Raw genomic sequence first — 17,163 nt, 5'->3', positions numbered from 1 at the left:
CTCTTCCTCTATTACATTGATGACTTCATCGGTGCCACCTCGTGCTCTTGCGAGAAGGTTGAGCAAGTCATCAACTTCACCAACACATTCCACCCTGACCTTAAATTTACCTGGACCATCTCTGACACCTCCCTCCCCTTCCTGGACCTCTCCATCTCCATCAATGATGACCGACTTAACACTGACATTTTTTACAAACTCACCAACTCCCACAGCTACCTGGATTACACCTCTTCCCATCCTACCTCCTGCAAAAATGCCGTCTCATATTCCCAATTCCTCCACCGTATCGGCTCCCAGGAGAACCAATTGCACCACAGAACACACCAGATGGCCTCCTTCTTTAAAGGCCGTAATTTCCCTTCCCATGTGGTTGAAGGTGCCCTCCAATGCATCTCACCCACATCCCACACCTCTGCCCTCAAACCCCACCCCTCCAACCGCACTAAGGACAGAAACCCCTGGTCCTCACCTTCCAACCTACCAACCTTTGCATAAACTGCAGCATCCACCAACATTTCTGCCACCTCCAAACAGACCCCACCAAGAGGGATATATTTCCCTCCCCAACCCTTTCTGCTTTCTGCAAAGACCGTTCCCTTCGTGATGACCTGGTCAGGTCCATGCCCCCCAACAACCCACCCTCTCCTCCTGGCACCTTCCCCTGCCACCGCAGGAATTGCAAAACCTGCGCCCACACCTCCTCCCTCACCTCCATCCAAGGCCCCGAAAGAGCCTTCCACATCCACCAAAGTTTTACCTGCACATCCACCAATGTCATTTATTGTATCCGATGCTCCCAATGTGATCTCCTCTACATTGGGGAAACTGGACGCCTTCTCGCAGAGCGCTTTAGGGAACATCTCCGGGACACCCGCACCAATCAACCCCACCGCCCCGTGGTCAAACATTTCAACTCCTCCTCCCACTCTGCCGAGGACATGGAGGTCCTAGGCCTCCTCCACCACCACTCCCTCACTACCCGACGCCTGGAGGAAGAACGCCTCATCTTCCGCCTCGGAACACTTCAACCCCAGGGCATCAATATGGACTTCACCAGTTTCCTCATTTCCCCTCGCCCCACCTTACCTCAGTTCCAACCTTCCAGTTCAGCACCATCCTCATGACCTGTCCTACCTGCCAATCTTCCTTCCTACCTACCCGCTCCACTCTCCTCTCCTACCTAACACCTTCATCCTCACCTCCACCCACCTATTGTACTCTTGGCTACCTTCTCCCCAGTCCCATCCCCCTCCCATGTATCTCTCGGAGGCTCTCTGCCTCATTCCTGATGAAGGGCTTTTGCCCAAAATGTTGATTTTCCTGATCCTCAGATGCTGCCTGACCTGCTGTGCTTTTCCAGCGCCACTCTAATCTAGACTCTATGGTAACATCTCTAGCATTTAGCCATCATCATGAAACAATCCTAAAACCATCTACTTGATCTATATTGGATGCACAGTCACAATCCCAACTTTGGTTTTAATAATGCAACTTTAATTATTGAGGAGAGAGGAAGGGATGTGAAATTCAAACAATTGCAAAATCATAAGTGCATTCTTTGTAAACTTGGTTATGCATCTTGCTTGGAGCAAATCTTTCCTCTTGACATCTTTGCCATTTGGAGACAGTGTAACATATTTAATTATGTTTTACATGAGGGATAGCATTTAGCCTTGTGCAGATCAGAAAACTGAGAAACAGAAATGTCCTTCTTGTAATGTACAAGTCAAAACGCTTTTACTACACAAAATGAAGAGGCAATCCCATGAAGGCAGTGGAATGCATTCCCTAACAGACATTGGAAATTTGCAGGTCTGAACAAATAATAGACTACTCAGGGATTAGGTAACCTTTTCCCTGTTTGACAGCAGATCTTCACTGCAAAACTAGTCAACATGATCCAAAACCGGGTGAAGACGACAGCCACGCTAAATCCCTCCATTACAATGATAACTTATTAACTTGCTTCACCTCTAAACAGAGGAAACACAACCTCCTCAGTCACAGTCACAACTGCATTGCCCTATTAGGATGGTGGGGTATCTTTTCTAATTACAGTCCATTTCTCAGTGATACATACACTGTCAACGCAACAGAAGGTTGTGATTGCACAACCACTGTATAATAAGATTATAATTAGGATTTAAAACGTGATGGAGGACAAAGCACACTTTGATACCAGAAAGGCAGACTTTTAATTACATCGCACCACTTCTGAGTTCATGGTGTCCCGGAAATAAAACATTCAATGTGAGTATAGCAAGCTCCAATGTGATGATGACCAGATAAACTATTTTAGTGGCGTTAATTCAGGGATAAAGGGGAACTTCAATGTTCTTCTTCAAAATAGTGTCATGGAGTCTTTTATGTTTACCCAAGGAAGCAGATGACATTTTAAGTTTAAAGTGTCACCCAAAAGCAGGCCTCACCAACAGTGCAGTACTGCCTCTGTACTGCCCTGCGATTGTTGGCCTAGATGTTGTGCTCAAGTCTCTTACAGTAGGACTCAATTGCACAATTTTTACATTCACATGTTAGAGGGTTACCACTGAGTCACAGCTGACACCAGCTAGAGCTGATCTAGATCTTTGGTGGTTCTGATTCGTTACGATTAAAAGCAAGTTTCGAAGCTATGGTGTGGTGAGAGGCTGCCTTACACTGACCTGAAACGAGATTTCCCATTGTTCCACTGGGTACAAATAAGGCATCCTCCATCCCAAACAGCTCAGCAGCTTGCCTCTGAAGCTCTGTGAGGGGAAAAAAACAAGAGTACCCCATTTGGATGTTAATACAGAATTATTACAAAGCCATTGATTTATTTAATCATTTTTCTAATTATTTTTATTAAGTGCATCTTCCATTTTCTACTTACTTTTAAAGCCTTGTGTATTTCTTTGATGAAATAAATGTGTAAGTAATGAAAATAAAATCTCAGTTCTTAAAAGTAATGGAGAGGCACGTTAGTTTTATGAATCAAATTGATCTGCACGTTCTAGAGATATGTAGCTCATGGCATATCTCTTAGTTTTCAAGATTACATTAATAATGGTGCGTATTATTAATATGCCATGATTTTTCCATTAGATACACAGCAAAGAAAACTAACAATCCAGTTCAATACTGATTGAATTCCAGATTGTTGGAAGTGCATCAGATAAAAGCTCTATTTGCTTTGGACACACACAGAATGTGAAAATGCTCTGCACAACGTTAAGAAATGCAACAAAAACAGAAATTGCTGGAAAAGCTCAGCAGGACTGGCAGCATTCACAGATCATTTCTCACTTCATTTCTCACTCAGCCAGAATAACAAGTAAGATCTTGTTATTTACAGAGATGGTCTAAAGAAGGCAAAAGGTAGCAACAACATCATTGAAGTGATGAAAAAATTAGGATTCTTTTAAAACAGGATCCCATAATGACATTTTTTTCTTACATGGAGAACATAAAGGTGCGGCACAGTGGCTCAGCGGTCAGCAATGCTGCCTCACAGGTTCGATTCCAGCCTCGGGCGACTGTCTGTGTGGAGTTTGCACATTCTCCCCGTGTCTATGTGGGTTTCCTCCGGGTGCTCCTGTTTTCTCCCACAGTCCAAAGATGCGCAGGTCAGATGAATTGCCCATAATGTTAGATGCATTAGTTAGAGGGAAATGGGTCTGGGTGGGTTACTCTTTGGAGGGTCGGTGTGGACTGGTTGGGCCGAAGAGCCTGTTTCCACACTGTAGGGAATCTAATCTAATCTAAACAGTGTTTAAAGAGAAGTTAATGTGAGACAGATTCAGCCAGATAGAGAAAAGTGCTGCTGAATGAAGGCAGAGACTGAATCTGAGAAAACATTAATCTTCCTTTAGAGCAAAGTTGAACACACAATTATGGGGATTAAGAAACCGCATGGCCATTATCATGCCAACAGGTCTTGCTTAAATTTTACTAATCCACGTGAATATTATGGTCTCAGCACTATAGGAGATTTGATGACAGGGAAAAGGGTCAGATGTGCAAGAGCAATATTTGTCTGAGGAAGCATACATGGAGACATAAGATAAGTAAGAATCATGTCGAAAGTTGGATTTTTTGAAATGATTGCACACGGGGGTGCAATGAGAGAGTCATTGTTGCGGATGTACAAAGTATCCATTCAATTGAACATGCTGAGGGGGGGGAGAAGTGGTGAGGGGGGAATCGATGAAACACTGAAAGAAATAGAAAATCAGTAAATGACACCAACAAAGGACACAAGCCCAGACATTCACTCACTCAGCAGTTGATTCCAAAAATGTAGGAAGACCTATTGATGCTTTTCCAGTATTTTCTGGTTTCACCATAGGGTTGGGTTTGACTCTGGTTATGACCTTCTCCATGGCTTTGATCGCTTTCAAACAAATCACTAAAACATGTCTCGCCAAATTACAATACTTAATTTTCTTTCCGATGTTAGATTTACTGTTGTACAAGTTAATGAATCGTGTCTCTTATTCTTAGAACAAAATGAATATGTGAGCCACTCCCTTGGTCTCAGGGCAGGTACTGTGTTTACACAACACCTACAAAAATGTTAATCATTATTACATCTTTTGTTACTCAACCCTTACATTCTCAAGTGCATTGCAACTGAATTGCATTGAATTGAATTTATTGTCACGGGTACCGAGGCACAGTGAAAAGCTTTGTCTTGCGAGCAATACAGGCAGATCACAGAGTTCAGTAGCATAGATAGTAAATAATAGGTAAACAGCGGCAAAAACAAAAACATAGGTCCAGGCGAATGTTAAGAGTTTGTGAGTCCATTCAGTCAACTGCTTGACATATTCAATTAACCTCATCATTCCTTGGTACCTTTCACATAGCCCTGTAATTTTCTTCCCCTTTCTAGTGATTATCCAATTCTGTTTTGAATGTTACGACAGGATCTCAGTCCAGAAAATTTCAGTTCACCTCTAACATCCAGAAGCCTGTGGGCAACGTTCCCTAATGTCTAAGGAAAGTCTAGATAGGAAACAGCAGGAGACCATTTAGCTCTGAGAATGTTTTACCATTCCATTAGGCTGTGACTGATGTGTACTTAATTGTTTGGTCTAACTTGATCTACACCCAATAAAAGTATGTTGATTCAGTTCTGAAAATGTAATTGACGCAGTATTCAAAATAGCCTTTTTTAAAAAGGCCCACTAATCTTTGTATGAAGGAGTCTTTCTTGATTTCACACCTGGAAACTTGGATAAGGGAATCTTTAATTATTTTCAAATCTATGGAATGATCTGCCAGAGGAATGTGTGGAGGTGGGTACAATTTCAACATTTTAAAGGCATTTTGATGGGTATATGAATAGGAAGGTTTTCGAGAGATATGGGCCAAATGATGGCAGATGGGACTAGATCAGTTTAGGATATCTGGTTGGCATGGGTGAGTTGGACCAAAGGATCTGTTTCCATGCTATATAACTCTATGAATCTAGTGATCTATTACGATGAATTCCCTGGACAGGTGGGACTCGAGCCTGGGTCTTCTGATCCACAAGCCAGATACTGCCTCTGTATAATGTTTGTGTAAAGATTTGCAGCTCGGGTGACAGTTGTCGTGGTTGTGGGTATGTTCGCCGAGCTGGGAAGTTGATTTGTAGACATTTCGTCCTCTGTCCAGGTGACATCATCAGTGCAGTGGAGCCTCCTGGGAAGCGCTGCGGTACTGTCTTTTCTGGAATTTATTAGGTTCCCTTCCTGCTGCTTCCAGTTGTTTGTTGTAGTGGCCGGTATACTGGGTATAGGTCAATGTGCTTGTTGATGGAGTCTGTGGATAAGTGCCAAGCTTCTAGAAATTCTCTGGCTGTACTCTCTTTGGCTTGTCCTATGATCACTGTGTTGTCCCAGTTGAATTTGTGGTCCTTGTCATCTGTGTGTGGCTATTAGGGACAGCTAGACTTGGCGGTTAGTGGCTAGTTGGTGATGCTGATTGCTAGTTAAAAGGTAAAAACAATGACTGCAGATGTGGAAAGCAGAGTCTAGATTAGAATGGTGCTGGAAAAGCACAGCAGTTCAGGCAGCATCCGAGGAGCAATAAATCGACGTTTCAGGCAAAAGCCCTTCATCAGGCTGTATTCCTGATAAAGGGCTTTTGCCCGAAACGTCGATTTTAGTTGTCTGCTGGTTGTCCTATATAGTGTTGCGTGCAGTCTTTGCATGGAATCTTGTAAATTACGTTTGTCTTGCACATGATGTTTTATGTAAAGTATTGTGGCTAGTGAGTTAGGTCATGGCATGTCCTCATCATGTTGTTTGTCTGATAGACATTTGCGGACGAAGTTGTGCGGATATCCTTTCTAGGTGAATACTCTGTAGAGGTGTTCTTCTCTTGACAGCTTGGGAGTGCTGTAGTGTGTCGTTGCCCTATTGAACAGGAACTGACAGCTAGTCTTCTCCACCCACTGGGATCCATGACAGCCCATAAACTGACAGCCACACTCAGACAACAACTCACCAAGACAAAAGACCTTTTATTGATCATGTGCAAGACAAACGTAATTTACAATGCAAAGACTGCACACAACACTATACTGTATAGAGCAAACAGACAGACAACTAGGAATCAACATCCACAAACACTAACTAGCCACTAACCTCCACAATCAGATGTCCCCAAATACCTACACACACATGACAAGGACCACAACTTAGTGGGCGGCACGGTGGCACAGTGGTTAGCACTGCTGCCTCACAGCGCCAGAGACCTGGGTTCAATTCCCGACTCAGGCGACTGACTGTGTGGAGTTTGCACGTTCTCCCCGTGTCTGCGTGGGTTTCCTCCGGGTGCTCCGGTTTCCTCCCACAGTCCAAAGATGTGCAGGGTCAGGTGAATTGGCCACGCTAAATTGCCCATAGTGTTAGGTTAAAGGGGTAAATGTAGGGGTAGGGGTATGGGTGGGTTGCGCTTCGGCGGGTCAGTGTGGACTTGTTGGGCCGAAGGGCCTGTTTCCACCCTGTAAGTAATCTAATCTAATCTAATCTAAAACTTCAACTGGGACAACACAATGATCATAGGACAAGCTTAACAGAGGTACAGCCAGAGAATTTCTAGAAGCGGGACACTCATCCATGGACTCCATCAACAAACTCATAGACCTGGACCCAATATACCAACTACTACAAAGAGCAACTGGAAGCAGCAGGAAGAAAACCAAATAAATTCTAAAAGAGACAGAACAGCAGCGCATCACAGGAAGCTCCAAAGCACTGAAGATGTCACCTAGATAGGGCATGAAACGTCTACAAATCAACTTCCCAGCTCGGCTAACATACCCACAATCACAACTACCTCTGTACCTCAAGACCTTATGCCTTGACCCCATTTGGCCTATCTGATGAAAGCAGAGCAGAAATTCTCAGGGAACTCCACTTGCTTTATCCTTTCAATCAGAGGACACTCCCTCACTATCTGTCACATGCACCCTATCTCAATGACTAGTTTATGGTGCAAGGTTAACTTTAATACCATGCATTTTCATTTTTTCCCTGATAAATTACATTGGAGAATCTTCTAAAATACTCTGTCTCTGATGATCAATTCTCGTCATATTCTCACAGCTATGACTAAACAGACATTTCTGCAGTTACCTTTCTCCCACCCTTGCTTCTTAAATAACAGATGTACATTTGCAATTTTCTCACCAAAACATGACTCTTAAAGGAGCAATAGCGCTTTGGAAAATCGTGACTAATACATTGGTAATTTCCTCACTCATTTCTTTTAATACTCAGCGATGAGAACCATTTGGTCCTGGAGGCATGTTTATCTGAAGTGTATTTACCACTATTAATTTTCCTGAACATAAATAAACAGGATACAGAGTTCCTCCCCTTAATGCATTCTTATGTTTCCTTATTCCTAGTGTGTTGTCCAATTTACAGATATGAATAGGAAGGTTTTAGAGGGATATGGGCCAAGTGCTGGCAAATGGGACTAGATTAGTTTAGGATATCTGATCGGCATGGAGGAGTTGGACCGGGGGGTCTGTTTCCATGCTGTACATCTCTATGACTCTTAAGTGTTACATGATTGGCTAATAAGATGAGAATAAATGTTATGATCAAACATTGCTAGTGCATAAGAGAGTGTCAAACAACATCCATGTGATTGAGTTTTGAAGAGTTGTGAAAAGCCACTGGACTGTGAACCTGTGGTATTAGCAGAGCCTTACTTTCTAGCATCCTACACTGGACACTGTTCTCAGTGGGCAGAAGCAGATTGTCAATAAATCAGGACACTGGAGAGGCCTCTCCTGGAGCATTCATTTCATAAGTGACAAACTTTAGTCATTGCATTTCCAGCAAACTTGCACAAGGGTGTAATACTTGCTGGGAAGGAAAGTTTACATCTCTTTCCCACATATTAAGTTTTATCCTTCCTGGTAGATTGTGCATATCTTCAGCTCCTTAATGAGTCACTAACAGAAGGATAGGGTGATTAACACTATTCTCGTATGTGCTTAATGCAAAGTACTGCTGAGCAGATGTTGTCTATTGTTTCAAAATTTTACGGGCTGTTTCAAACAATGTACTGTGGTAAGTCCTGACATATTGCACAAGACAATTGAGCAGTTTTTATCTGCAGCAACGGCAAAATGGGATTTCTCTTCAATGTGAAGAGGCACACACCTTAGTGCGTTGTTAACAGGAGAAAAAGAAAACCAGGAACCGCAATACCACAGGTTAAAAATAAGTTACTTTTCGAGTAAAGGTTGGGTAACATTTTTGAAACTTGACCAATGCTGTAACTTTATCTGAAGACATGCTGCCATTAAATAAAGTCGCCATAGCCTGGCCAGACTCAACAGAGAGAGGCAACTTGTGGTGGTTTAACCTGAGGGTCACCTCACATCAAGTGAAGGGAGAGTCTTTCATAGTAACCTTAACTGGTGGAAGAGATATACCCACATTGTTGGCATCACTCTGCTCTGCAAACTGGCCATCCAGCTATCTGAGCTAAGCAACCCCATTGTATTGGGCTAATGATGAAGAGACAAAGACCCAAAGTGTTACTTCTGCCTGCTTGTCTCCCCTCAGATGTTGTTAGACCTGCTGAGCATGTCATTATTTTCTGCTCTGATTGCAGATTTTATTTAGTATTTTCTGTACGTGTGTGTGTGTGTGTGTGTGTGTATGTGAGTGAGTGTGAGAGACTCCAGGTCAACTGCAGCCAAGATGTGGAGTCGGAGGTGACTGGTTGTTTATCAGAAGACCGTGGTTAACACTGATACCTCACAGCACCAAGGACCCAGATTCAATTCCAGCCTCGGATGACTGTCTGTGTGGAATTTGCACATTCTCCCCGTTTCCCGGGGTTTCCCGGGTTGCTCCGATTTCTTCCCACAGTCCAAAAGTGTATTGGCCATGCTAGATTTCCCTATAGTATCCAGGGGTGTGCAGGTTAGGTGGATTAGCCATGGGAAATATAAGAATGTCTACATCCCATGAAAAATAAAGCAAAAAAAACACGACAGTTGTGAAAGCAGCAAGAATTTCCATACAGAAATTTCATAAGAATGTTCAGGATTTGCAAGCCAGCGGATTGCAAAACAGTCTGAATGTGGCTCCTCCTCTGTCAAGGGTTCACGCACCACAATATAATCACTATGAAATAGGAGCTTAGAGGCAACTACAGAGGAACCTCAATTATCTGGCATTCGATTATCCGAATATCAGATTACCTGGTAAAATCGCAAGATTCCGATGCTCGGTTAAACTATGTTAGCTGGTATTCGATTAACCAAATGAAATACTCCCCACCCATGTCCTTCGGATAACTGAGGTTCCTCTGTATTAACCAAGAGAGATAGCACTAATATGTAATGAGTTTTTAAAAGTGACAGCTCCCCGGAACAGGAACATTATTTGTTTTAATACAGGCCATAGCCGGAAGGTCATAGCCGGATGAAAGTCTGTTTAATTACCAATGCAGCAACAACAACGTTTAGTGATATTTTCTAAACAACCTTGTCCAAAAGTGTTACAACACATCTCTGGAACAGGTGTGATTTAGAGATGCCGGTGTAGAACTGGGGTGCACAAAGTTAAAATCACACAACATCAGGTTATAGTCCAACAGGTTTAATTGGAAGCACACTAGCTTTCAGAGCGCTGCTCTTCCATCAGGTGGACAACCACCTGATGAAGGAGCATCGCTCCGAAAGCTAGTGTGCTTCCAATTAAACCTGTTGGACTATAACCTGGTGTTGTGTGTTTTTTAACTTGGAGCAAATGGGACTTGAATTCAGGCATCCTGGATCAGAGGCAAGGACACATCCACTGATTTGACATTGTTGCACAGCTTACACTTATATAATCTGTGCCAAGGCACTATACAAGTGTATTTTTTAAAAAAAACACTAAGCCACATAGTAGGTATCAGAACACGTGACGAAAATGATAGGTGTTAAGGAGCATTTTAAAGGGAGAGAACGAAGCAGAGGGACACATAGATTTAGGAAGATAATTCCAGAATTTAGGGCTTGGACAGATGAAAGCGTATCTCCCAAAAGCTAAGCAATTCAAATAAGTGATATGTAATAGGCTAGAATTAAAGGAACACAGAGGTTTTAAAGAATTTAAAATTTCTGCAGGGAATGTGCCCTCACCTATCTGGAATGTTTAGCAGAACAACTGCCAATGTCTGAAGTCTGAAACAGAAACACACAGCGAGTAGAGGGCTGAAGGTTGATCCAGTCAGTGTCTGAATAAACCTTTCTCAGGCATTAACCGACTGAATTTGGCCATCCACCTCAAAGAAAAGTTATTTTTAATCAACCTGTTCAGATATTATGACACAGTTTCAGTACACGTGGGATTTGGAATCAAACCCCCTGCCCAGAGGGAAGCTCATTACTACTGTGCTGCAAGACCTCATTAAGCTATCCACTTATCTGTAAATACTTGTATTTTATTTAACATTTTCACTTTCATTATTAAATTGACCATGTTACAGGGAAAAAAGACAATCAACATATCTGCATTTTAACCAAAGTCTCTTTAGCAGAAACATCAAGGTCCCGGCTTAAAAAATTAAATCATTTATCTTGGATATTAAACTACTTAAAAGTGTGTTGCATTTAAAGAAAAATGAAGGATTACTTCAGACTCATCAGAGTCTCCATATGGATATATTAATCAACAATTAGATAAGCCCTTAAACTATGGTCAAATAATATTTGCACTACGCTTATTGGAACCAGGAGCTTATAGGCTTGATAAGTGGGACATACAGTCCAAAAGGTCACTGCCATATTTCCAATTAATGTGGAATAGAGGTTTACTCTTACCACTATGCTTAAAACTGAAGACTGTCAAGTATAAGTCATCGATAAAATAACACCACAAAGATTCCACAAAGACTTGTAATGTCTGACTGTCAAGTAACATGTGTTCATGTGGTTTTTACTCACTAGAAAAGGTGAGCTTTTTTTTTAGTTGGCTGATAAGCACAATTGAAGCCAGGTTCAGTTACTCAGTTTACTTAGTAATCTTTCCCCCCATTTCCTTTCTAATTACCTACTCAGCATTTACTACTCAACTTTCTTCACATCAGATCAACCATTTAAAAAAAATGGGAGAAAGTGAGGACTGCAGATGCTGGAGACCAGAGTTGAAAAGTGTGGTGCTGGAAAAACACAGCAAGCCAGGCAGCATCCGACGGGCAGGAGAATCGACGTTTCGGGCATAAGCCCTTCTTCAGGAACCGATCAAACTCATTTCAGCAGGAGTGGAGAAATGAATATCAGTCAAAAGAATTGGCACTTGTCGATTCTGAATATTCACTAACATTGTACATTTTAAATTGACAGGCAGAAGGCTAATTTACATTTGGCAAAACCGAGGTCTGGGAAGAAACAGCAGACCCAAGAAGATAAATCAAAACAGATCGCTTTGCCATATCAAACAAAACCAATTGTCAAACATATATGCTGAAAAGGTCAAGGTCATTCAAAATAAATGAACCATTCACTTTTGAAGAATTATTGTTGGATGATTCTGTATGTTGGCTATTCATTTGTAGATATGCTTATGAGAAAGTAATTGCATTTAAAGAGAGCCAGCAACACAGAGCTAAGTCAGAGATCTGAAAATCAACTCCTTTTCCCCAAAAGATTATGCAGCAGGTCAGGCAGCATCAAAGGAGCAGGAGAATCGACGTTTCGGGCATAAGCCCTTCTTCAGGAATTCCTGAAGAAGGGCTTATGCCCGAAATGTCGATTCTCCTGCTCCTTTGATGCTGCCTGACCTGCTGCACTTTTTCAGCAACACATTTTTCAGCTCTGATCTCCAGCATCTGCAGTCCTCACTTTCCCCTAAAAAATTATGCCCAGTTCATTGCTGATTAGTTGACACTTAACTTTTATGAATGCCTCTCACTTATAGTAATTACAACATTGAGAGAGATTTGGTTCTGAGAAGTGTGAAACAGTATTTAATATGCGCAGGCTGCTACGAGGCAGAATGCAAACAAACTGCGAAATTGAAACGGAACCCTTCAAAATTGGGCTTCTAGCCAAAATGATCCATTCCAACAAGGTTAAATTCACCAGCTAGATATGTACAACACATTGCTGGTTTACTAAGAATAAGGCAGTAAATAATATCACAAGTTGCCAAAAAGCCTTGTCGCTAATCAGCTTGATGCAAGATCCCATATTGCAAAATTGGAGACAACAGCAGAATAAAGGTGGCCTGACTAGAAATTATAGGATGTTTTATGTGAACTGACGCAGGCTTGTCACAGCCTGCATGAAGTCAGCTTGACAAACACGAAAAGGTGACTAGGCAATTACCTGGGAGCATTTTTACACAATACACTGTAACCATTGGAGGTTGAGCAATTCATCAACTTCACCAACACATTCCACCCTGACCTTAAATTTACCTGGACCATCTCTGACAACTCCCTCCCCTTCCTGGACCTCTCCATCTCTATTAATGACGACTGACTTGACACTGACATTTTTTACAAACCCACCAACTCCCACAGCTACCTGGATTACACCTCTTCCCACCCTACCTCTCGCAAAAATGCCATCCTGTATTCCCAATTCCTCCGCCTCCGCCGTATCTGCTCCCAGGAGGATCAGTTCCACCACAGAACACACCAGGTGGTCTCCTTCTTTAGAGACCACAATTTCCCTTCCCACGTGGTTAAAGATGCCCTCCAACGCATCTCGTCCACATCCCGCACCTCTGCCCTCAGACCCCACCCCTCCAATCCTAACAAGGACAGAACGCCCCTGGTGCTCACCTTCCACCCTACCAGCCTTCGCATAAACCAAATCATCCGCCAACATTTCCGCCACCTCCAAAAAGACCCCACGAGGTAGGGATATATTTCCCTCCCCAACCCTTTCCGCCTTCCGCAAAGACCGTTCCCTCTGTGACTACCTGGTCAGGTCCACGCCCCCCTACATCCGCCCTCCCATCCTGGCACCTTCCCCTGCCACCGCAGGAACTGCAAAACCTGCGCCCACACCTCCTCCCTCACCTCTATCCAAGGCCCTAAAGGAGCCTTCCACATCCATCAAAGTTTTACCTGCAAATCCACTAATATAATTTATTGTACCCGTTGCTCCCGATTAGGTCTCCTCTACATTGGGCACCTCCTAGCAGAGCGCTTTAGGGAACATCTCCGGGACACTCGCACCAATCAACCACACCGCCCCGTGGCCCAACATTTCAACTCCCCCTCCCACTCAGCTGAGGACATGGAGGTCCTGGGCCTCCTTCACCGCCGCTCCCTCACCACCAGACGCCTGAAGGAAGAACACCTCATCTTCCACCTCAGAACACTTCAACCCCAGGGCATCAATGTGGACTTCAACAGTTTCCTCATTTCCCCTTCCCCCACCTCACCCTAGTTCCAAACTTCCAGCTCAGCACTGTCCCCATGACTTGTCCGGACTTGTCCTACCTGCCTATCTCCTTTTCCAAGGAGAAAGTGAGGTCTGCAGATGCTGGAGATCAGAGCTGAAAATGTGTTGCTGGAAAAGCGCAGCAGGTCAGGCAGCATCTAGGGAACAGGAGAATCGACGTTTCGGGCATAAGCCCTTCTTCAGGAATGGCTTATGGCTTAAGGCTCTCTACCTTTATTCCTGAAGAAGGGCTTATGCCCGAAATGTCGATTCTCCTGTTCCCTGGATGCTGCCTGACCTGCTGCGCTATCTCCTTTTCCACCCATCCACTCCACCCTCTCCTCCCTGACCTATCACTTACATCCCTTCCCCCACTCACCTATTGTACTCTATGCTACTTTCTCCCCACCCCACCCTCCTCTAGCTTATCACTCCATGCTTAAGGCTCTCTACCTTTATTCCTGATGAAGGGCTTTTGCCCGAAACGTTGATTTCGCTGCTCCTTGGATGTTGCCTGAACTGCTGTGCTCTTCCAGCACCACTAATCCAGAATCTGGTTTCCAGCATCTGCAGTCATTGTTTTTACCTACCTGAGGAGAGGCCACCAAGACTCAATATCCAACATGTTGTTAAAATATAAGGGTATAACTGTACAAGGTTTCAGAGTAAGAACGAATAAACAACAAATGTATATGGTATTTCTCACATTCTCAGCTTATCTCAGTGCTTCGCAGTCAATCAAGTATTTCTGAAGTACGGTAAAATAGGAAACGCAGCAGGCAATTTGTGCACAGTGAAGTCACACAAATAGTAATAAGGTCATCAACCAGCTATTGCAAAACAAAGAACTGCAGGTGCTGAAGAGCTGAAACAATAATAGAAATTGTTGGGAGAAACTCAGCACTGGTAGCAATTATGGATTTCTCAATTAATATTTTATTTTATTGCTCTGAAGTCCTTTGTGTTATGCCTATACTTTTGAATGCACAGGTTCTGACCACAACATTGATGCAACAGAATTAGCTGCTCACACTCAGTTCTGCGACCTGCTATCATTCAATCAGCCTACCACTTCATTCTCTCTCTCCTGAAGATCCTTGCTGCTCACTTTGCATAGTTCTACAAAGAAGGATTTTCTTCTGGTATGTTACCCATGTAGCTATTTAGCGCATGTGCTTTAAATTATTTGTATAGTGTCATAGATTCTTAGATATATACAAGCACGGAAACAGACTCTTCGGTTCAACTCGTCCATGGCAACCAGATATCCTAAATACATCTAGTCCCGTTTACCAGCACCCGACCCATATTCCTCTAAACCCTTCTTATTCATATATCTATCCAGATGCCTTTTAAATGTTGTAATTGTACCAGCCTCTACCAGCTCATTCTGTACATGGACGACCCCTCTCACCCTAAACCTGTGCCCTCTAGTTCTGGACTCTTCCACCCCAGGGAAAAGACCTTGTCTATTTTACCCTATCCATGCCCCTCATGATTTTATAATATTCAATAAGGTCACCCCTCACCCTCCAATGCTCCAGGGAAAAAACCTTATTCAACCTCTCCCTATAGCTCAACATCCTTGTAAATCTTTTCCAAACCCTTTCAAGTTTCACACCATCCCTCCCATAGCAGGGAGACCAGAATTTCATGCAGTATTCCAAAAATGGCCTAACCAATATCCTGTACAGCCGCAACATGACTTCCCAACTCCTATACTCAATGCACTGACCAATAAAGCCAAGCATACCAAATGCCTTCTTCACTATCCTATCTACCTGCATATAATGCTCTTTATGTACTAAAAGGAACAAAAGCATTGCACAGGAACATTACAAATCAAAGTATGACATCAATATCTTCACAGGAGATATTAGGTCAGACGGCCTAAACCTTGGCCAAGTAGATAGGTTTTAAGATATTCCTTACAAAAAGAGGCTTAGTGACGGAGTGAGTGTATTCCTATTCCCATGATGAGGATCCTGGCAAACTGAAGGCATGGACACCACTGATTAAAACTAGGAAAGTGGACTGATTAAAATTAGGAATGCTCAACAGGCCAGAATTAGAGAAGCTGCAACATCTTGGAGGAGAATGGGGCTAGAGGAGATTATAGAGATAGGGAATGTCAATAGACAAACAGAAAAATCATATCCTGTGTTTTTTTAGGCAATTCAAACTGTGGTTTCAGGATATAGATTGGGATTACAAATCTAGCCCAATTTCCAATTCCTAATCCAGAGGCATGGAACAACATCATAGTGTTCCCTGGTAGGACAACTTGTGGAGCACTGGACTTTTCAGACTGGCACAAATCTGTAGTTTACTGCCTCAAAGGGTTCCCTAGTTTCTGATCATCCAAATGTGCTATAGGTTACCATTTGTAAGGCATGGCCTTGTTCGGACTGCTCTGGTTATTTTCACCTTCGAGAATGGGACTTAGCCACAGGTTAGGAATATATATCGGACCATAATATATACTTATCATTTTAAAATTTCTTTTACAATGAATAATTAAATGAGTAATGATATTTTAAAGGCTTATTAGTAACATGGAGGATAGAAAAGTTTCCATTTTTTCTGTACATGCTCTCTCTGTGTTACGGGTCCCTGAACCCTGATTTCAGTCTAGAGAGTAAATCAGCTTTGAACATCTACATTGCTCCATCATGATTCATTGGTGACTACAATTTTTCCTTTCCAATGAAGTGATCAAATTCATCCCGAGAAAGAAATATGCATGAATATGTTTTCACAATAAGGAAGTGGTGCAGAGTTGGGCCTTGGGTATTAATTTCCAGCTCTTGGACTGTCCATATTATTTTATTCAGAAATCATGCAATACGTTTAAAGAGACAGCCACCTTCAGTGCTGAATTTTCTGACTGCAGTATTTTAAAGATTTTAAAGGATCATAGGACACAAAATTTATAGTAAAAGATCAAAGTGTCATTCAACTGATGCAATGTATTGAACAAACCTAGATTGTTAAGTCTTTAATCACTTAGAACGGGGATCTGACTTTCAAATACCACTTGGTGTTGAGTGATTTTTAACTTGGACTCGAAAGGTCACAGATTCTAGCTCTGGTCAGTAACAAATTAGTCATCAAATAACTTACTGCCAAAAATGATGGCTAAAGATGTGTCAGTTAGGGTGGGATCAGGTTTGCAATTGATGCTTCCCATGATTAAATCTTATTCATTCATGAGGGCATCACTGTTTAGGCCAGCATTATTGCCGAGAGGGCAGTTAAGAGTCAGCCACATTGTTGTG

General features: G+C 42.7%; 1 protein-coding gene across 3 annotated transcripts in view; it reads right to left on the bottom strand.

Annotated features, from left to right (window-relative positions):
- tha1 (threonine aldolase 1) overlaps positions 1-17,163 on the bottom strand; it is a 96,380-nt gene that overhangs the window by 54,004 nt on the left and 25,213 nt on the right. For 2 of the 3 annotated variants that reach the window (XM_088000695.1, XM_088000692.1), the window contains exon 2: positions 2,667-2,750. In XM_088000695.1, coding sequence (XP_087856821.1) covers positions 2,667-2,750 — 84 coding nt within the window. Of the gene's footprint in view, positions 1-2,666; positions 2,751-3,439; positions 4,124-17,163 lie in introns of those variants that run through there. The other variant, XM_088000693.1, reaches the window with a different exon arrangement.

This window comes from Chiloscyllium plagiosum, unplaced genomic scaffold, assembly GCF_037043375.1.
Source record: "Chiloscyllium plagiosum isolate Xiang-an unplaced genomic scaffold, Cpla_swu_hap1 HiC_scaffold_25, whole genome shotgun sequence".
NCBI lineage: Eukaryota > Metazoa > Chordata > Chondrichthyes > Orectolobiformes > Hemiscylliidae > Chiloscyllium > Chiloscyllium plagiosum.
The sequence above is the reverse complement of the archived record's forward strand: the minus strand, read 5'-3'. Positions and strand labels throughout refer to the sequence as shown.